The following is a 22,774-nucleotide window of genomic DNA, read 5'->3' on the forward strand; positions in this document are numbered from 1 at the left end:
GCCCCCTGTTGCCCCATTCCAGCTGCTCTACTCGTCCTTCCTTCCTCCACAGCAGCTCTGACCTCTTCCTGTATTCTGCTGCGTTTCTCCTTCCCCTTAAACTCTTTATGTCGAGGAGGTGTTGGGAACATCCCCAAGCCTGCTCTGCAGTGAGTTATGCTCTAATTTTAAATTGTAATTTTGACAGCTCCTGAAATGGGTCATACCACTGATATTACCAGAGTACACGGCAGTTCAAGTAAAAAGAAAACTCTCTTGATAAGGATGCAGTTATTGCATGGACAGAGCAAGAACCGTGTAAGTGTCTAAAGTGCATGCACACAGTTTAGTAACAGTACAGAAGCAAATGAAACTGAAATAGCACGAACATTAACAACAACACTGAAATAAGAGCGCATGCCATTTTAAGCTATTAATTAATTATTATTGTTTTTTTATTGAACTAAACTGAACTGCATCACAACAGCTGAAGATATCTTAATTTAAGTGCTACAGACATTTTGATTGTAAATTGTTTTACTTGTGTTTTATGTCATGATATAACATGTGATTGTCTATTTTGAGTTTAATGAACTTGTTCTCTTATCTGTAGGAAAAAAGTTAATTCAGAAAAAATAGCGGATCCACTACACTAAACTAATTTATTTATGATTTATAACTATTTATACTTATTAAAAACAAACAAAACAAAAACTAACAGGAAAGAAGATTTTTCTTTTATAACATCTGCAAGACTTTTCTTAAATAATTGTCTGTATAATATTGATTGCCTTTTAGTAAAGTGCTGGCTTTCTGTACTCAAGATCTGGGCCCATATTCACAAAACATTTTATCTTACCACTAAGAGTTCTCCTAAATAGCAGTAAACGTTTTTAGCTAAGAGTTTTCTCTTAAAACCTATTCACAAAACTGCTGAGGCAAATTTTACTAAGGAATACTGACACACCTATTATTTCTAAGATTTTATCCTAAATCGGTGAGTTGTTGGGCCCGTATTCCTGAAAAATCTAGGTGCTAAGAGTTGCTCCTAGTAACAAAATTCTAAGAAAATTCTTAGAAATGTGGGTGTTTCCTCGTAAAATTAAAGAAAAGATCCTAGTAAAGGAAAATGTAATTCAGAAAGCATCTTAACTTTTAATAGAGGTCTTAAAGTCCAAAATTGTATGGACGAGGACTTTTAAGAGGCTTAAGAGTTTCTTTAGCAGTGGAGAAAATGGATGAAACATTAAGAGGGAGAAGAAATGTGTTGCACACAAATCATGACAGTGAGTTAATAAGACGCTACACATTACATCGTGCAGGGATTATGTTTGTAATCGATCTTATTAGAGACACGCTAACATCTCGGACACCGAGCAGAAATGCCATAGTGCCAGAAATGGAAATAATCACTACATTGAGTACATTAACATATTTGGCAACTGGAAAAATGCAACTATGCAGCAGTTATGATTTGGGTCTGTCACACCCTTCTATAAGCAAAGTGAAAACACAAACAATTACAGCACTTTCAGAGCCTTATTGTGTCGCTATTAATTTCCTATATAAGTACAACAGCATGGTAAATAAAAAAATAAAGTATATATTTTTTTTTTATATATATATAAATGTATTGTGTGTGTGTGTGTGTGTGTGAGAGAGAGAGAGAGAGAGAGAGAGAGAGAGAGAGAGAGAGAGAGAGAGAGAGCGAGTATGGTAAAACAGGAACAATTACGCCTGTAATTTCAAAGTGAAGGCTTATAATAGACCCTACTCTTAAAAGCGCTCTTTTATTTCCTTCTTGGACAACCAACCAATCACAGTCTTCAAAAGACTGTGTCATAGCTGGCAACAGGGTCTGCCCTGCCTCCTCACTGAGATAAAAGTTTTTGTCTTTTCCTCGCTCAGAGTTGCTCTCAGATTGGTCCTGAATCACTTTTAAGATAAGACTCCTAGTTAGAAATTTTTAAGATAAATTAGGAGCTCTCTGAGAGGATTCTTAGAATCTTAAAGAATACGGGCCCAGGTCTCCAGTCTGACTTTATGTTTGTTCCCCCACTCAGTGAGAACCTAGAACTGGTCCAGAACTGTAAGTGTTGCGTTGGAGTACGCAGGTACTTACAAAGTGGTCCTGTTAAGCATAGTCTACTGTGTTATACCTTCAGTCATTTTGAATTTGAATTACCTTCACTTTTGAGAATTTTTAAAGGCATTTTCCTTGCATTATTTCTGAACATATGTATAAGACAAGTTTGTACAAGATGTAGTTGCACTTCATGCATCTTTTCTGCAAAAATATTTACCAAGTGATTTGTTTAACATTTACATCATGTTGACAACTTCATGTGTGGTGCACTTGGGATAGAATTTTCTTTAACTAGAGGGTTAAAAATTTTCTTGAATCATATTGTAGTTACGTTTGCAAATTGATTATTTAAAAAATCGAGAATCTGTTAAATGTACTAAAAATTTTTTAGATTTTTTTTTTTTGCCATATCACCCAGCCCTAGTTTACCCTATTTGTTTTTTAATGTATGTTTGATACATTAAAGGGTAAAAACAAACAAACTTGAAAAAAATTAAGCAATATTTCAGTAACAATCACATTCATATAATTTTAGTGTGACAGTTGCCAGATATTTGTTAAATGTAAATACAATTTCTTAATTAAAAAAACTCAACTCTGCACCTAAATCTTAAGTTCTTGAGTGTGCAGGTTTAGAAGTTTTCTGGATTTCCTGTGTTTTTGACTGTAATGAACTCTCCTGGATCCTGGTTCTTCTTGCCCTCCAGTTGTACTCCAGAAGATTTCTTCCAGATGATCTTTCCACTGTATGGACATCTTAAATAGTTATCTTAGGTTTGGAGACCCGCTCTGTGAAAGAAACAATGAAATGTAAGATGTGTGAGCTGATATATTTGTGTATTTCACTCATTTCTGCAAACACTCAACAAAAATACTCTTTGAAAGTCCAAGCAGAACCATTGCATGTCTCATACAAAACACAAGGGTGATTTGTTATTGAATGAATACCGATATGTTTTGAACAGTTTGAGTGAATGATTCGATATCTAATTAATAAAGACAGTCATTTGCTTCGTTCCTGAATGAATCAGTCATTTGAATGAGTCAGCTGAATGGACGACTCAGAGACTCACTCATCAAGACAAGTGACTTGCCACAGTTTTAGTTTCATATTTAAAAAAAAAAAAATTAAAAAAAATACATAATTCCATTTTTCAATTTGCCTAATTCATATTTCAGTATTTTTTTTTTAATCAGGTGCTGCTGATTCTGGGCCTCTGCAGAGGCACAATGGATTTTGTCACTGATTTTATTTCAGTGGTAACAGTGTAATGGTGTATTATTATTATAATTAAATATCATTATTAAATGTAATCATTTACCCATGTAATAAATTTTGTATTGTCAATATCACACAACCCTACACTGTACTTGAATACACACCATAAAGTAGTATAATTGTACTACAGTGTTTTTGAGCATCTACCCTGGTATTCCTGGAAGTACCTTGCAGCAGCATGTAAATACAATGGTGCATGAACTACAGTATCATGGTATTTATCAAAGTACAACGGTATTACAATCTGATCCAATTATTTAATTAATTTTATGTTTTTGTTTGTTTGTAAAAACAACCAAAATTAAAATATGGTGCTTTAACAGTATTAATATTAACTAATATAATAATATCCACTCACCCATAACAGTCAAGGTGAATCTCTGTTCATGCTCTTTACTGTTGATATCAATGGTATATACTCCACTGTGTTCAACAGTTAATTTAGTTATAGTGATTTCTCCAGTTTTCTTATCAAGAGTTGTGATGCCTTTGAATCTCGGATTCGGGATGTTATCACCATCATCAGCATCCCATTCAATCACTTTTACAACAGATCCAGTGCTGCTTCTGTGTTTCCATATGATGCTGCTGACAGGAGGAACTATTTTGTCTGGACGAAAAGAAACAGTCTGACCCACTCCTTTATCTTCACCTAATTAATAAAATATGAGAGAGTATGTTAGTCAACATTCAACAAGCACATTTCTGTAGTTAAAACAGGAACAATTACGCCTGTAATTTCAAAGTGAAGGCTTATAATAGACCCTACTCTTAAAAGCGCTCTTTTATTTCCTTCTTGGACAACCAACCAATCACAGTCTTCAAAAGACTGGGTCATAGCTGGCAACAGGGTCTGCCCTGCCTCCTCACTGAGATAAAAGTTTTTATCTTTTCCTCGCTCAGAGTTGCTCTCAGATTGGTCCTGAATCACTTTTAAGATAAGACTCCTAGTTAGAAATTTTTAGCATAAATTAGGAGCTCTCTGAGAGGATTCTTAGAATCTTAAAGAATACGGGCCCAGGTCTCCAGTCTGACTTTATGTTTGTTCCCCCACTCAGTGAGAACCTAGAACTGGTCCAGAACTGTAAGTGTTGCGTTGGAGTACGCAGGTACTTACAAAAGGTTTATAAAAAAAAAAAAAGAAAAAAAAAAAAAGGGGTGATCGGTGCTCCTGATTTTTATTTTTTTTAACTGTGATCTTAAATGTTTAAATGAGGAGAACAAGTGCTCCTAAAAACAAAAGTAAGCATAGGGCCCTGTTAATCAGTCTACTGTGTTATACCTTCAGTCATTTTGAATTTGAATTACCTTCACTTTTGAGAATTTTTAAAGGCATTTTCCTTGCATTATTTCTGAACATATGTATAAGACAAGTTTATACAAGATGTAGTTGCAGTTCATGCATATTTTCTGCAAAGATATTTAACAAGTGAATTGTTTAACATTTACATCATGTTGACAACTTCATGTGTGGTGCACTTGGAATAGAATTTTCTTTAACTAGAGGGTTAAAAATTTTCTTGAATCATATTGTAGTTACGTTTGCAAATTGATTATTTAAAAATCGAGAATGTTAAATGTTCTAAATAAATTTTTAAGAATTCTTTTTTTTTTTGCCATATCACCCAGCCCTAGTTTACCCTTTTTTTTTATTTTTAATGTATGTTTGATACATTAAAGGGTAAAAACAAACAAACTTGAAAAAAATTAAGGAATATTTCAATAACAATCACATTCATATAAATTTTAGTGTGACAGTTGCCAGATATTTGTTAAATGTAAATACAATTTCTTAATTAAAAAAAAACTCAACTCTGCACCTAAATATATATATATATATATAAATGTTTTGATCTGATTTTCTTCTTTGGAATGTAATACTCAAGTAATTCGCTGTCTTACCTGTCCTAAATATTTCTCTCTCAGAGACTGGATCACTAATCTCTTCACTCACAGCATTCTTGAGTGTGCAGGTGTAGAAGTTTTCTGGATTTCCTGTGTTTTCGACTGTAATGAACTCTCCTAACTCATGGTTCTTCTTGCCCTCCAGTGTTTCTCCAGAAGAATTCTTCCAGATGATCTTTTCACTGTATGCACATCTTAAATACACAACATCAGGGTTACTGCTCACCTCTATAGTCATCTTAGGTTTGGAGACCCGCTCTGTGAAAGAAACAATGAAATGTAAGATGTGTGAGCTGATATATTTGTGTATTTCACTCATTTCTGCAAACACTCAACAAAAATACTCTTTGAAAGTCCAAGCAGAACCATTGCATGTCTCATACAAAACACAAGGGTGATTTGTTATTGAATGAATACCGATATGTTTTGAACTGTTTGAGTGAATGATTCGATATCTAATTAATAAAGACAGTCATTTGCTTCGTTCCTGAATGAATCAGTCATTTGAATGAGTCAGCTGAATGGACGACTCAGAGACTCACTCATCAAGACAGTGACTTGCCACAGTTTTAGTTTCATATTTAAAAAAAAAAAAAAAAAAAAAAAAACATAATTCCATTTTTCAATTACCCTACTTCATATTTCAGTATTTTTTTTTTTTTTTTTACCAGGTGCTGCTGATTCTGGGCCTCTGCAGAGACACAATGGATTTTGTCACTGATTTTATTTCAGTGGTAACAGTCTAATGGTGTATTATTATTATAATTAAATATCATTATTAAATGTAATCATTTACCCATGTAATAAATTTTATATTGTCAATATCACACAACCCTACACTGTACTTGAATACACACCATAAAGTAGTATAATTGTACTACAGTGTTTTTGAGCATCTACCCTGGTATTCCTGGAAGTACCTTGCAGCAGCATGTAAATACAATGGTGCATGAACTACAGTATCATGGTATTTATCAAAGTACAACGGTATTACAATCTGATCCAATTATTTAATTAATTTTATGTTTTTGTTTGTTTGTAAAAACAACCAAAATTAAAATATGGTGCTTTAACAGTATTAATATTAACTAATATAATAATATCCACTCACCCATAACAGTCAAGGTGAATCTCTGTTCATGCTCTTTACCGTTGATATCAATGGTATATACTCCACTGTGTTCAACAGTTAATTTAGTTATAGTGATTTCTCCAGTTTTCTCATCAAGAGTTGTGATGCCTTTGAATCTCGGATTCGGGATGTTATCACCATCTTCAGCATCCCATTCAATCACTTTTATAACAGATCCAGTGCTGCTTCTGTGTTTCCATATGATGCTGCTGACAGGAGGAACTATTTTGTCTGGACGAAAAGAAACAGTCTGACCCACTGCTTTATCTTCACCTAATTAATAAAATATGAGAGAGTATGTTAGTCAACATTCAACAAGCACATTTCTGTAGTTTAAAACAGGAAAAATTATGCCTGTAATTTTAAAGTGAAGGCTTATAATATACCCTACTCTTAAAAAGCGCTTTTTTATTTCCTTCTTGGACAACCAACCAATCACAGTCTTCAAAAGACTGGGTCATAGCTGGCAACAGGGTCTGCCCTGCCTCCTCACTGAGATAAAAGTTTTTGTCTTTTCCTCGCTCAGAGTTGCTCTCAGATTGGTCCTGAATCACTTTTAAGATAAGACTCCTAGTTAGAAATTTTTAGCATAAATTAGGAGCTCTCTGAGAGGATTCTTAGAATCTTAAAGAATACGGGCCCAGGTCTCCAGTCTGACTTTATGTTTGTTCCCCCACTCAGTGAGAACCTAGAACTGGTCCAGAACTGTAAGTGTTGCGTTGGAGTACGCAGGTACTTACAAAAGGTTTATTTAAAAAAAAAAAAAAAAAAAAAAAAAAAAAAAAAAGGGGTGATCGGTGCTCCTGATTTTTATTTTTTTTTAACTGTGATCTTAAATGTTTAAATGAGGAGAACAAGTGCTCCTAAAAACAAAAGTAAGCATAGGGCCCTGTTAATCAGTCTACTGTGTTATACCTTCAGTCATTTTGAATTTGAATTACCTTCACTTTTGAGAATTTTTAAAGGCATTTTCCTTGCATTATTTCTGAACATATGTATAAGACAAGTTTGTACAAGATGTAGTTGCAGTTCATGCATATTTTCTGCAAAGATATTTAACAAGTGATTTGTTTAACATTTACATCATGTTGACAACTTCATGTGTGGTGCACTTGGGATAGAATTTTCTTTAACTAGAGGGTTAAAATTTTTCTTGAATCATATTGTAGTTACGTTTGCAAGTTGATTATTTAAAAATCGAGAATCTGTTAAATGTTCTAAATAAATTTTTAGAATTTTTTTTTTTTTTTGCCATATCACCCAGCCCTAGTTTACCCTATTATTATTTTTTTTTTTTTTAATGTATGTTTGATACATTAAAGGGTAAAAACAAACAAACTTGAAAAAAATTAAGCAATATTTCAATAACAATCACATTCATATAATTTTAGTGTGACAGTTGCCAGATATTTGTTAAATGTAAATACAATTTCTTAATTAAAAAAAAACTCAACTCTGCACCTAAATATATATATATATATATATAAGATAATATATATATATATATATATATATATAAATGTTTTGATCTGATTTTCTTCTTTGGAATGTAATACCCAAGTAATTCGCTGTCTTACCTGTCCCAAATAATTCTCTCTCAGTGACTGGATCACTAATCTCTTCACTCACAGCGTTCTTGAGTGTGCAGGTGTAGAAGTTTTCTGGATTTCTTGTGTTTTTGACTGTAATGAACTCTCCTGGATCCTGGTTCTTCATGCCGTTCAGTGTTTCTCCAGAAGATTTCTTCCAGATGATCTTTTCACTGTATGCACATCTTAAATACACAACATCAGGGTTACTGCTCTCCTCTATAGTTATTTCAGGTTTGGGGACCCGCTCTGTGAAAGAAACAATGAAATGTAAGATGTGTGAGCTGATATATTTGATTATGTCACTCACTTCTGCAAACACTCAACAAAAATACTCTTTGAAAGTCCAAGCAGAACCATTGCATGTCTCATACAAAACACAAGGGTGATTTGTTATTGAATGAATACCGATATGTTTTGAACTGTTTGAGTGAATGATTCGATATCTAATTAATAAAGACAGTCATTTGCTTCGTTCCTGAATGAATCAGTCATTTGAATGAGTCAGCTGAATGGACGACTCAGTGACTCACTCATCAAGACAGTGACTTGCCACAGTTTTAGTTTCATATTTAAAAAAAAAAAAAAAAAATACATAATTCCATTTTTCAATTAGCCTACTTCATATTTCAGTATTTTTTTTTTTTTTTTTTATCAGGTGCTGCTGATTCTGGGCCTCTGCAGAGACACAATGGATTTTGTCACTGATTTTATTTCAGTGGTAACAGTCTAATGGTGTATTATTATTATAATTAAATATCATTATTAAATGTAATCATTTACCCATGTAATAAATTTTATATTGTCAATATCACACAACCATACACTGTACTTGAATACAAACCATAAAGTAGTATAATTGTACTACAGTGTTTTTGAGCATCTACCCTGGTATTCCTGGAAGTACCTTGCAGCAGCATGTAAATACAATGGTGCATGAACTACAGTATCATGGTATTTATCAAAGTACAACGGTATTACAATCTGATCCAATTATTTAATTAATTATGTTTTTGTTTGTTTGTAAAAACAACCAAAATTAAAATATGGTGCTTTAACAGTATTAATATTAACTAATATAATAATATCCACTCACCCATAACATTCAAGGTGAATCTCTGTTCATGCTCTTTACTGTTGATATCAATGGTATATACTCCACTGTGTTCAACAGTTAATTTAGTTATAGTGATTTCTCCAGTTTTCTGATCAAGAGTTGTGATGCCTTTGAATCTCGGATTCGGGATGTTATCACCATCATCAACATCCCATTCAATTGCTTTTACAACAGATCCAGTGCTGCTTCTGTGTTTCCATATGATGCTGCTGACAGGAGTAACTATTTTGTCTGGACGAAAAGAAACAGTCTGACCCACTGCTTTATCTTCACCTAATTAATAAAATATGAGAGAGTATGTTAGTCAACATTCAACAAGCACATTTCTGTAGTTACTGCTAGCTTCCGGTTAGAACGTTACGTCAACAAAAAGTACCTTTACCATATCTGGCCATATTATTATATCTAAATGCATAATGTACATACAATACATAGTAAACAGCATAGTAAATAAACATGTTGCTTTATATATATATATATATATATATAAATATATATATATATATATATATATATATATATACACATATACATATATAAAATATATATATATATATATATATATATATATATATACAGTTATACGTATTTGGAATGTTTATGATGTAGTATTTATTATAATAACTTTAAATACTAACGTGTGAAAAATTAGGCCACGACAGAGTCTGTTGTTAATATAATTATCTAAAATACTCCACAATCATTTGATATTGTAAATCAGGCTACAATACCATCCTATCTTTCAAAACGAAACGAATTTAAATGAGTCTCGAAGGAACGCCGCGCCATCTTCGAGAAGATAATAACGAACACATAATTTACCCGAAACAGCTCCTGTGATGATGAACACAGCGCAGATGAAGGCCGTCGAATATCTTAGGAGAAGCATTTTCATTCGAAGTGCAGCTTTTTGCACCTTTCTTCTGTATTTTAAACAGCCCGAGTCGCCATTAGAGGACAGAGCGGTATAGAGGAAGTCCAAATCAAAACTGAGGAGAAGGGTCTGGCTCATAGACAGTAAAAGAAATGGACACAGCGACCCCATTGGAACTCAATTGAGACAAGTGAAGCCCATTTTTAGCGATTTTTAGAACTTCCGTTTCTGACGCGCAGACTCAAACTAAGCTTGATGACGTCAGCAACCTGTCTGACAGATGTAAACCTTCTAGTAGCTGTGCGTGCAAACTGCCATCGTTAATCTTGCAGAGACGGCGAGCTTGAGCGGGGAGTTCTTTGGCCTGAGTGAGCAGGAGTAAGTATTCTGATTAATTATTTTGTATGGTATTTTTAAAATGTAACGCCAGTACGCCATATCTCTTGACGTCTACCCGATTGCCTGCGAGCTTCTCCTCCTGTCTGTACGGTAATTTCTCTACTGTGCGACAGAGAGTCGAGTGGTTATGACGCAATCGTTAGCCTATTTTTACAAAAACTGTTTTACTACGGGGCCATAATGTAACATAGAAGGTAAGGGAGCCCTTTATACATTGTCGTGTATCTTTAGAAATAAATAATGGACAAATGGAGTCTTTAAACGCCTCAGATGTAAAGTTATTCGCTGTCAAAGTGACGCAAAAATGAATGGGAGTCAATGGGATGCTAACGCAAGTGAAGTTCTGCTACAAGATGGCGGCACGCAGCCGACTTCAACTTCCGGTCGACTTCCTTGCCCCCTGGTCTGGCTGCAGACGAGCGGCAACCTCGCGCTCTCTCCATAGACAGTAAAAGAAATGGACACAGCGACCCCATTGGAACTCAATTGAGACAAGTGAAGCCCGTTTTTAGCGATTTTTAGAACTTCCGTTTCTGACGCGCAGACTAAAACTAAGCTTGATGACGTCAGCAACCTGTCTGACAGATGTAAATCTTCTAGTAGCTGTGCGTGAAAACTGCCATCGTTAATCTTGCAGAGACGGCGAGCTTGCGCGGGGAGTTCTTTGGCCTGAGTGAGCAGGAGTAAGTATTCTGATTAATTATTTTGTATAGTATTTTAAAATGTAACGCCAGTACGCCATATCTCTTGACGTCTCCCCGATTGCCTGCGAGCTTCTCCTCCTGTCTGTACGGTAATTTCTCTACTGTGCGACAGAGAGTCGAGTGGTTATGACGCAATCGTTAGCCTATTTTTACAAAAACTGTTTCTACGGGGCCATAATGTAACATAGAATGTAATGGAGCCCTTTATACATTGTCGTGTATCTTTAGAAATAAATAATGGACAAATGGAGTCTTTAAACGCCTCAGATGTAAAGTTATTCGCTGTCAAAGTGACGCAAAAATGAATGGGAGTCAATGGGATGCTAACGCAAGTGAAGTTCTGCTACAAGATGGCGGCACGCAGCCGACTTCAACTTCCGGTCGACTTCCTTGCCCCCTGGCTCTCTCTCGTGAAGCCAATAAGGAAGTGACTAAAACTGTAATTCATCGACTGGCCGCTTGAGGCTGGCTGCAAAAGGGAGTCAGTGCCATAGACTCCCCATGTTAAAATGCCCAACTTTACAGCAGAAAAAAAACATGTTTACAGCCTGGTTCAAAAAATTATTTTGGTCTATATTGCTAATTTTGCCCTTCATGACAACTGTGAGGGGGGTCAATTTTTTTATAACTCATCCGTTTAAATTATATTAAGCCTTAAAGTTCTGCATAATTAAGGGCGTGGTCACTTGAGTGACAGGTGGATTGGCGCTGCTGACAATGCCGTCGCGCTAGGAGGGCATGGCTTCAGCAACCAGCTCCCGCCTTTTTGCCCATTTTCGATTATCCGAGAGAGAGCGCGGTGACGCGCTGCCAAGATGGCGACGGCCCGCTCTGCACACTTTGAGCTTCAAAATTTTAGTGAATAAAAGAAATGGACACAGCGACCCCATTGGAACTCAATTGAGACAAGTGAAGCCCGTTTTTAGCGATTTTTAGAACTTCCGTTTCTGACGCGCAGACTCAAACTAAGCTTGATGACGTCAGCAACCTGTCTGACAGATGTAAACCTTCTAGTAGCTGTGCGTGCAAACTGCCATCGTTAATCTTGCAGAGACGGCGAGCTTGAGCGGGGAGTTTCTTTGGCCTGAGTGAGCAGGAGTAAGTATTCTGATTAATTATTTTGTATAGTATTTTAAAATGTAACGCCAGTACGCCATATCTCTTGACGTCTCCCCCGATTGCCTGCGAGCTTCTACTCCTGTCTGTACGGTAATTTCTCTACTGTGCGACAGAGAGTCGAGTGGTTATGACGCAATCGTTAGCCTATTTTTACAAAAACTGTTTCTACGGGGCCATAATGTAACATAGAAGGTAAGGGAGCCCTTTATACATTGTCGTGTATCTTTAGAAATAAATAATGGACAAATGGAGTCTTTAAACGCCTCAGATGTAAAGTTATTCGCTGTCAAAGTGACGCAAAAATGAATGGGAGTCAATGGGATGCTAACGCAAGTGAAGTTCTGCTACAAGATGGCGGCACGCAGCCGACTTCAACTTCCGGTCGACTTCCTTGCCCCCTGTTCAAAACCGCTATTGAGAAGTCTATGGGTGACGTCACGGATACTACGTCCATATTTTTTTACAGTCTATGGCTGCAGACCTAGGGCGAGTGGAGCGCCACTCTCGAACCGGAAATACGTCACCTCCACTTGAAAACATCAGGATGGCGTCGCCGTGAGTTCTTCAAACTTAAAGTCCCTGTAAAGGCAATTTCAAAAAAAAAAAGTCTAAACACATTATACATGTTAGAAATGTATTGCTTAAACATATTACAAAGACTGTGAACTGTAAAACACTAAATTGTGGAGTTAGACCGTTAAACAGTTTTTCACCATTGCTGTGATTCGGATTTTTTTTGGGCGGGGCTAAAAAGGGGAATTGATGACGCACTGCGTCCCCCTGAGCTCCTGGCCCGCCCCTAACAATATAAATAGAGCACATTCGCATCAGTTCGCCGCTCAACCGCGAGTTACAGTCATACTGTTACTTACTACAGCCTACAGTTTGCTGGCTATGCCTTCGTCACTAACCAATTAAGCTGTTAGGAGCATCCATTCTGGCTGTAGCAGTGACAGTTGAGTGTGGCGACTGCAGCTTTCCCGCGAGTGGGCGTGGTTTCAGCGTAGCCAGCGGACACGCCTCCAGCGTTTGAGCTTAGACTACTGCTCATTTTTTCGAGATTTTGATATCTTATTTTATATACTTACCGGCTTTGTTTATCATTCAAATTTTGCTGGGTGGCTAATAACAAATTTTTCTGTGGTATGACAAACTCAGAACACATACTTAAATTTGACTTTACAGGGACTTTAAACTCAGGTAATTTTATCTCAGCATCGCTAAAATGGTGAACTAACGCTGTTGTAACGTGCAGTGTAAGAAAAACTCACAGGGCTTGCGTGAAATTACTCACAAAAGGATAAATAAACACGATGGATTTATAGATTTATTTTATATCGCGAGCAATGTTGATGTCTGGCCACTGATCTGTAAATCATATATACACCATATATAGTCATATATAGATCAATGTGTCTGGACAATGTTTTTTTTTTTTTTTTCTTTTTTTAAAGGGGTCATGAAATGAGAAACCAAATTTGCCTTGATCTTTTGGAATATAAGAGGTCTTTGTACCATTAAAGGGATAGTTCACCCAAAAATCAAAATTATGTCATTAATGACTCACCCTCATGTCGTTCCAAACCCGTGAGACCTCCGTTCATCTTCGGAACACAGTTTAAGATATTTTAGATTTAGTCCGAGAGCTTTCTGTCCCTCCATTGAGAATGTATGTAGGGTATACTGTCCACGTCCAGAAAGGTAATAAAAACATCTTCAAAGTAGTCCATGTGACATCAGAGGGTCCGTTAGAATTTTTTTGAAGCATCGAAAATACATTTTGGTCCAAGAATATCAAAAACTACGACTTTATTCAGCATTGACTTCTCTCCCGGGTCTGTTATGAGCGCGTTCACCTCACATCCGGTTCGCGAACGAATCACTCGATGTAACCGGATCTTCTTGAACCAGTTCACCAAATCGAACTGAATCGTTTGAAACGGTTCGCGTCAACAATAAGCATTAATCCACCAATGACTTAAGCTGTTAACTTTTTTAACATGGCTGACACTCCCTCTGAGTTCAAATAAACCAATATCCCGGAGTAATTCATTTACTCAAACAGTACACTGACTGAACCGAGCCAGATAACGAACGAAAAACATTGACTCGTTCTCGAGTCAAGAACCGTTTCTGTCGGACGCGTCCGATTCGAGAACCGAGGAGCTGATGATACTGCGCATGCGTGATTCAGACTGACACACAGCGCGTCTGAACTGAACTGGTTCTTTTGGTGATTGATTCTGAACCGATTCTGTGCTAATGTTATGAGCGCGGGTAAACCGAAGGCTTCAATCAAGGGCAATCATCGCCAATGAAGTCATTACGTCGAGCGCAAAAGAACTGGTGAACCGTTTTCGGCAACCGGTTTATTGAATCAAACTAACCGGTTCGCTGAGAAGAACAGAACTTCCCATCACTACCGGTGATCCGAAAACCGATGCAACCGATGCAAGTTTCGTTCGTTATCTGGCTCGGTCATCAGTTCAGTCAGTGTACTGTTTGAGTAAATGAATTACTCCGGGATATTGATTTATTTGAACTCAGAGGGAGTGTCAGCCATGTTAAAAAAGTTAACAGCTTAAGTCATTGGTGGATTAATGCTTATTGTTGACGCGAACCGTTTCAAACGATTCAGTTCGATTTGGTGAACTGGTTCAAGAAGATCCGGTTACATCGAGTGATTCGTTCGCGAACCGGATGTGAGGTGAACGCGCTCATAACAGACCCGGGAGAGAAGTCAATGCTGAATAAAGTCGTAGTTTTTGATATTTTTTTGGACCAAAATGTATTTTCGATGCTTCAAAAAATTCTAACGGACCCTCTGATGTCACATGGACTACTTTGAAGATGTATTTATTACCCTTTCTGGACGTGGACAGTATACCGTACATACATTCTCAATGGAGGGACAGAAAGCTCTCGGACTAAATCTAAAATATCTTAAACTGTGTTCCGAAGATGAACGGAGGTCTCACGGGTTTGGAACAACATGAGGGTGAGTCATTAATGACATAATTTTGATTTTTGGGTGAACTATCCCTTTAAGACGTCCTCCCCATTATAAACGAGCCATTTATTTAATCAAGCTCTAAATACAGCTCGTTCTGGATCCATGGTAAGAAGTGACGTCACGGTGCGAAGTGAGGTTCCAACCATTTGCATATGACCGCCTCCAGCACAAGACAACTACGCTCATTTCGTATCGTTGTCGCGCCGCGCGCCTCACAAGTGTTCAGTCGACGTACAGCGAGTGGGTCTGTGTACAGGAAAATTACAATGCCACGCAGATGTGCTCAAACATATAAGGTTTTATCATTGCAAGAGCCATCGCTTCGAATGCATCACCCGCTACTAAACAGTTACGCTCAATCCACAAATGTTCTGGCTGGGGGTGTTTGTAATTGATCCATAGGCACTGTCGTTAGCCAGTCATAACAGTGGGCGTTAACACTGAACTCTTAAAGGGGAAACAACCCAAAAACAGACTGTTTGAATCAAAGGATGGGAAACAGGGTGGGAAAATGTCATAATTCACTACATTTTAAACGTTTTTTTTTTTTCAAAAAAAAAAAAAAAAACTATAGTAATACTATAATTGCACCTAGGGAACCATAATAATAAAATAAAAAAACCCATGTCATGACCCCTTTAAAAAAAAAAATTAAAGTATCAAGTTCAATTACAAACCTTTATGGCACATTTCAACAACTGAACACATATTATTAATGTTGATACAGCCAAATAGAAAGAAAAAAAGATGAAAAAACAAAACAAATAACAATAATCACACCATAAGATAAAACAGAATAAAAAAGGGAAAGAAAAAGAAGGATGAGGGTCTTATTCTAACAGCAAAAACAAGTTCAAAGCGTATAAGAGTTTCTCTGTGTTCCTGTCCATCATGTAATGAAGAGACTTTGTAAATATCTTTAGTTCATTCTTCCATCCGCTGAAGTGAGGTTTAACCTTTTAAAACTTACATCTATGAATATAGTATTTGCACAAAGTAATTAAGTTCAAAAAGACAAAAAGTCTAGGATCTTTTCCTTCAACAATACTCCAACCTTAACTGAGATCACAGTTAAAGGCTGTATTGATATATGTTTGGAATGAAGCCAGTTTTGAAATTCCAGCCAGAAAGTCTGTAGAAGTTCACATTGGAAAAACATATGTTCTACAGTTTCAATATCTTTCTCACAGAACCCGCATGAATTGTTCTCCCAATTAAATCTTTCAAGTTGGAAGTTATTAGATGGATAAATGTCATTTAGAATTTTAAATGTCACTTCTTTGGCTTTAGGAAGAACTGGATAAGTAAAATAACGCTTCCTTATTTTCTTTGCCTCTTCTTCACTAAATTCTTGAAGAACATACTTACTTTTCAGCTGACTGGGGAAGCACTGTTTGAATAATACATTTCTGATAAACTTATTTGTAAATTGTTTGCTCTTTACATTTTTACCTTTAGTACATGATGGCTAGCATAGGTGTAACTTAGGTTTTGGTGGCTTGTGTTAAAATAGTAGTGAATAATGAAAGGACACGATCGTTTTGTGTGTGTATGCCTCTAGCATTTGTTGTATAATGTTAAAAAGGTCATATAATTTTAAATGTATGTTGCCACCCTAGAAGTCAAAGTCTTTTTACATGTTACATTAACATGTACATATTTATTTTTTCTATTTTGTTGTTCTATTATTCTATTGTTTGACTTTTTTGTTTCAGATCAAATGTATATCAAGTGTTATCCATCCTCATAACACCTCCACAGATAGAGAACTTCTGAGCACCATCACCTTGTCTGTTTTGGGACTGTCAAAGGTGAATGATGCAGTACTTTTCTGTGTTGAATTTACATAACGTCAGTACACAGACATAGTTTTGTTCCAGTTTTGCTGTGCTCATGTCTTCTTTGTGTCCCCAGCCCAGCAATCAGATGCATCAGAACAACAAAACACAACTGTGGTGGCCCAGGCACCTTCAGCAACAAGTAAATTGCTTTAACATTGATGATAATGCAATGTCAGTCTTGTAATTAAATTTGATCCATCTGACATAATTGTTCATATTTAACAGGAGGCACACTTCAGCTGGCTTGATAGTGACTTCAGTAAGTGTGGTTGACCCTCTTGTTTTTTGTAGGTATAATAATTAGGCTAAGTAATCTCACTCTCTTCCATTTCCCTAACATGAAACATTTGACTGAAACATGATAATTTATTGTCTGAATTGTTACTTAATGTGCTGTCATAATTGGTTTTATTTTTTTTTTGTTTTCGTTTTATTTTTTATACTGAACAGGTGCAGTGAAGATATTTAAAGAGACACTATCACTATCTTAAGTACAGAAAGCCGTACATCATCTCTAGGTGCAGTCGCCTACAGTGCAGCCAGCTTCACAAAGACTGTGGGTCTGGTCACCAGGGAAATGGACAACAGGGAGTGCTTTTGGGGTTTTACTCCTCAGATGACCACCCTGGCTACTGTAGCTGGGATTGCTTCACAGACGATGGAGGTCTTGAAGAGTAAAGTGTGTGTGCTTGCGTGCACATTGTGTTTTTACTGTAACAATTATGGTCACTTGCAGTTCATGTGTTTTCAGTGTAGTGTAAGATGTGTTTATTATTATTATTATTACTCAAAAACAATTAAAACTGTTAAATTGTGGAAATTATTCTTCATTATTGTACTGTGGTTTATTTGTATATGTTGTTATTTTGTTATTACACAAAATTCTGGTTCAGGTATTATTTTAATAATTTATTTAATATTTCATTTATTTTTCACTGCTAAATATCACAAACATAAGGTTAACTTTCTAAAATGTATGGAATGTTACATTGGCAGTTGTACATTGGTAAAACAAACATGAACAAAAGGCAGAAGCCCTCAAAATATGGATTGTGGATGTCTGTAGTGCAAATTGCTGGGGGGGGGTAAAAAAATGCTGTCGTGTCATAAACCGTAAAAGATTAGTATATATTATTATTTTTCTTATTTTTCTACTAGGTAAAAGTAACAAAGATAAATGTACAGAAAATATTAACATTATGTACAAAGAGGTGACATAACTTGCAAAGCACCCTTTATACATGTATATAACAATAATACAAAACGAAAGTTTGGTGGATGTGACGTATTTCCGATCTTGAGTGGAGCTCCACTCGCCCCCATGGAGGTGACGTAATTCTCAGGGGGGCAGGGTTTCATATTTTATTGAAGCATCCCTGGGCGCCGCCATTGGCTAGCGGACCCCCACTTGCTGTTAGCATTCCATTGACTCAAGTCAAGTCAAGTCACTTTTATTGTCACATCACCACAGCACATGTGCCTTGGTGAGTGAAATTCTTGGGAGCGTGCACCAGAAATTGCAGAAACAGTTAACATATAACCATACAGACTTCAACAGGTGAAAATATGCAATATGCACATACATATAGTCAGTACACACAGTGTACTATTGGACATACTTACAGTTAGCACTACACGTTTTATGCAATATGTACATACATACAGTTAGCACTACACATTATACACTATACACAGAATGTACACATTCTACATTATGTAGACATATATATGCATGAAAATATGCTAAGGTGCAACAGAGTGTACGTGGGCTGGATACAGAAATGTTATGGATGTGCATTGGATGGAGTCCAGTGGTAGCAGGTAGATTATTGTATTAAATAGTTCGGTGTTGAACTGTTAAAGTTAAAGTGCAGTGTGTGGCATACCATATTGTGGAGTATGCTGTAGGGTGTATTAGTTCAGACTGTTCATAAGTCGGATAGCCTGAGGGAAAAAGCTATCCCTCAGTCGGCTAGTGCGGGATCGGATGCTGCGGAGACGTCTTCCTGAGGGCAGCAGAGAGAGCAGGGACGGATGGCTGGAGTCACTGATGATCCTCCGGGCTTTCCTTAGACACTGCCTGGTGTAGATGTCCTGGAGGGAGGGAAGCTCACCTCCAACAATGTGGTGGGCAGTTCACACGACCCTTTGCAGAGCTTTGCGGTTGCCAGCGGTGCTGTTTCCAAACCTGGCAGTGATGCAGACAGTCAGGATGCTCTCTATAGTGCAGGTGTAGAACCATCTGAGGATGCTGGGGCTCACTCCAAACTTCCTCAGCCGTCTCAGGAAGAAGAGGCGTTGATGTGCCTTCTTCAGCACTGCATCAGTGTGTGTAGACCAGGTGAGATCTTCACTGATGTTTACACCGAGGAACTTACCCGCTCCACAGGTGTCTTGTCGATGGTGATGGGTGTGTGTTCTCTGCTCTGTCTCCTGAAATCCACCACCAGCTCTTTGGTCTTGTCGATGTTGAGTGAGAGGTGGTTCTCCTGACACTATTTAGTCAGGGTGCTCACCTCCTCTCTGTAGGCCGTCTCATCGTTGTCGGTGATCAGGTCTATCACCGTTGTGTCATCAGAGAATTTGACAATGACGTTGGAGCTGTGTGTGGCTGTACAGTCATGTGTGTACAGGGAGTACAGGAGCGGGCTGAGGACACAGCCCTGAGGAGCACCAGTGTTGAGGGTCAGCGGGGATGAAGTGTTGTTGCCCATTCTGACCACCTGGCTTCTGCCTGTTAGGAAGTCCAGGATCCAGCTGCACAGAGATCTGTTTAGTCCCAGAGTCTGGAGCTTCGCAACAAGTGTGGCAGGCACTATGGTGTTAAATGCTGAGCTGTAGTCCACAAACAGACTCCCATTCATTTTGGCGTCACTTTGACAGCGAATAACTTTACATCTGAGGCGTTTAAAGACTCCATTTGTCCATTCATTATTTCTACAGAAACAAGAAAATGTATGAAAGGCCCCATTACCTTGTATCTTACGTTATGGCCCCGTAGAAGCAGTTTTTGTAAAAATAGGCTATAGATTGCATCATAACCTGCGACTCTCTGTCGCACAGTAGAGAAATTACCGTATGGACAGGAGGAGAAGCTCGCAGGCAATCTTTTACTGTCTATGAGGCTATCGGGGGACGTGGAGGCATGAAGTTAAGGGAGAAGCCCATAGACAGTCCATAAAAGCAACGGGACAACATTATTCAACAACGTCTGCAAGATTTGGTGGGTGATTCAGATTTCTCTTGGCACAGCGATTAGAAGACTTACAATTGTCAGACAGGTTGCTCACGTAACATTTACGTCATCAAGTTCAGTTTGAGTCTGCGCTGTACGCTCGACCCCCAGGAGGTGCGTGCTTCTAATTGACTTCACTTGTCTCCGTTGAATCCAACTGGCTCGCCGTGTCCATTTCTTTTACTGTCTATGGTAATTCTACGGAAAGTGTGGCCCGGACCAACATGGCGGCGGCGGCGCTAGTGGAGGTGACGTATTTCCGCTCTTGAGTGGAGCTCCACTCGCCCATATGTCTGCAGCCAGACCCTCTTGAAACTGAAACAAATGGTTGTTGTTCTTCTTCTCTTGGTTAATGGCGGATTGCAAACAACTTTTAGGTGCATACCACCACCTACTGTACAGGAGTGTGCAACATTATGTCTGTTCGTCAACCCTGGGTCTTCAAGAAATATAAATAATGCCTCCCGGGTTAATGCGCTACCTATGGAGGAACAGAACTCTCTCCAGTTTCTCTTTTCGGTATATTTAATTGTCCTACATGCCACTGCAGCTGCTCTTTCTTTTGATATACCATAACATTCTCTTGTGAGAGATTATTCTTCAACATTCTAAATGTCTTATTTCGCTCCTTAACAGCTCTGCTACATTCTTCATTCCACCAAGGAACCACTTTCTTCCTTGTTCTTTTTGGTATGCTTAAAATTGCTGCATTTAAAATGTGTTCTGTAATTTGCTTTGTGCATTCCTCTATGTCTTCTTTAAATGTAACCAGGTTTACTGACTTTTCACAGCATATACTAAATTATTCCCAGTCTGCTTTCTTAATACACCATCTATAAATTGTACTTCCTTCTTGAAAACATGTTTATTAGGTATGGGAAGTTCGAATCATTTTACCGACTCTGAGTCTTGTTCGGCAAAATGAATGAATCTTTTTTTTTTTTGAGTCATTTCGTTCATTTTATAAAAGTATAATTAAAATGTTATGTGTTACTTCCCTAACGTCTACTAGTACTTACGCAAATGTTGATCACACTACAAACAAAACAAAACTATAATGCTATAAGAAACAGAAAAGATTAATTCAATGTTTACCTGGTTCTTCAGTCTATGATTAGCACACCTAACCTCTTATCTGACAAGTCTTCTTGTTTGACTCGTTCCTTCATCACGTGACAGACCCATAAACTTTAACAACAGACTGTATAAAAGGCTTTAACATATCGTTCGTTCTTTTGTCACGTGACGTGACAGCATTGGATAGAGAAATTAACTTACAAGCTTCCTTACAAACGGGTGCATAGTTATTACTATTATTATTATTATCATCATTATCATCATTATTATCATTATTATAATTATTTTCTCTTACAGCTACTGCGTTTCTGGTCTAAAATTGTAGTTTTTTTTACTTCTTGCAGATTATAAATGTGTGAATTTCTGTCATGATGGTTTTTTTCCATACACTGAATGTTATAACAAAGGTAATAAAGATTTGGTTATTATTATTATTATTAAGTCTCTTTCAGACTCAGACTGAATAGGTTAAAGCTTATGGGTCTGTCACGTGATGAACGAATGACTCGATAAACCCGAAGACCCTAGAGATGAACTAATCAATTCTCTTTCCGGCTCAGACTGCATTGACTGAAACAGGTAGTACCAGTGCAGAACCTATAGAATATTATGCATGCGCGACTGAACAAATCACTCCCAGAGATGACTCGTTCTTCCAAGTCACATTAAAGATTCGTTCAAAATGAAACATCACCAATGTTTATATTAACTATAGTAAAAACTGGAAAGTGGTCCAAATGGGCATTCTTCTTTTTCTTTTATGTACGAAAATATTATATACTAAAAAAAAAAAGAAAAACTAAATTCTTCTAATCAAATCTGTATCTCTCAAATATTTTAGAAGAAAATTATAAACCCTTAACTGTTTCTGTGCATTCTGAAATATATTCATACCTAAAATATCATTGGTTTCCATATCTCTTAGTTTTCCAACAAGTTGCTTTCTTTGTCTATTATATGCCTCACAATGTAAACGCACATGTTCAACTGTTTCTGTTATTCCACAGTATTGCAGCTATCTGACTAAATTTTCCTGTTATATGTAAGGGATCATGTGCAATGTACAAAGTTTTGGAATACATCTTTGACTGGATAGGTTTCTACATGACCCCTTACAGAACATAGTATGCCATCTTTAACTTAAAGGTGCCATAGAATGCAAAAATCATTTTTATAAGGTGTTTGAACACAGTTGTGTGGCATTGTGTGAAAGCAACCAGCCTATAATGGTAAAAATCCACCCATTCATTGTTTTATAATCACAACAAATTATAGACAGTCTCTCTGAGCAGTTCCAGATTTCTCACTACTATGACGTCATACTCGGGGAAAGTCCAGCCCATTTGTGAAGCTCTCTGCCCTATTAGCATATACACAGCCCTAAATGAGAAGCATCGGTCCACCATTACTGTTTTCTTGCTGTAG

General features: G+C 37.2%; 1 protein-coding gene across 5 annotated transcripts in view; it reads right to left on the reverse strand.

Annotated features, from left to right (window-relative positions):
* LOC122135912 (Down syndrome cell adhesion molecule-like protein Dscam2) overlaps nucleotides 1-12,742 on the reverse strand; it is a 47,087-nt gene extending 34,345 nt beyond the window's left edge. For 2 of the 5 annotated variants that reach the window (XM_042717080.1, XM_042717077.1), the window contains exons 1-7: nucleotides 12,659-12,740; nucleotides 9,910-10,096; nucleotides 9,067-9,360; nucleotides 7,959-8,219; nucleotides 6,361-6,654; nucleotides 5,247-5,507; nucleotides 3,703-3,996 (exon numbers count right to left, since the gene is read on the reverse strand). In XM_042717080.1, coding sequence (XP_042573014.1) covers nucleotides 3,703-3,996; nucleotides 5,247-5,507; nucleotides 6,361-6,654; nucleotides 7,959-8,219; nucleotides 9,067-9,360; nucleotides 9,910-9,982 — 1,477 coding nt within the window. In that variant the 5' untranslated portion in view covers nucleotides 9,983-10,096; nucleotides 12,659-12,740. Of the gene's footprint in view, nucleotides 1-3,702; nucleotides 3,997-5,246; nucleotides 5,508-6,360; nucleotides 6,655-7,958; nucleotides 8,220-9,066; nucleotides 9,361-9,909; nucleotides 10,097-12,658 lie in introns of all 5 variants that reach the window. The other 3 variants (XM_042717078.1, XM_042717079.1, XM_042717081.1) reach the window with 3 other exon arrangements.
* Between the last annotated feature and the right edge of the window lie 10,032 nt (nucleotides 12,743-22,774).

Source organism: Cyprinus carpio, chromosome B1 (genome assembly GCF_018340385.1).
Source record: "Cyprinus carpio isolate SPL01 chromosome B1, ASM1834038v1, whole genome shotgun sequence".
Classification (NCBI taxonomy): domain Eukaryota; kingdom Metazoa; phylum Chordata; class Actinopteri; order Cypriniformes; family Cyprinidae; genus Cyprinus; species Cyprinus carpio.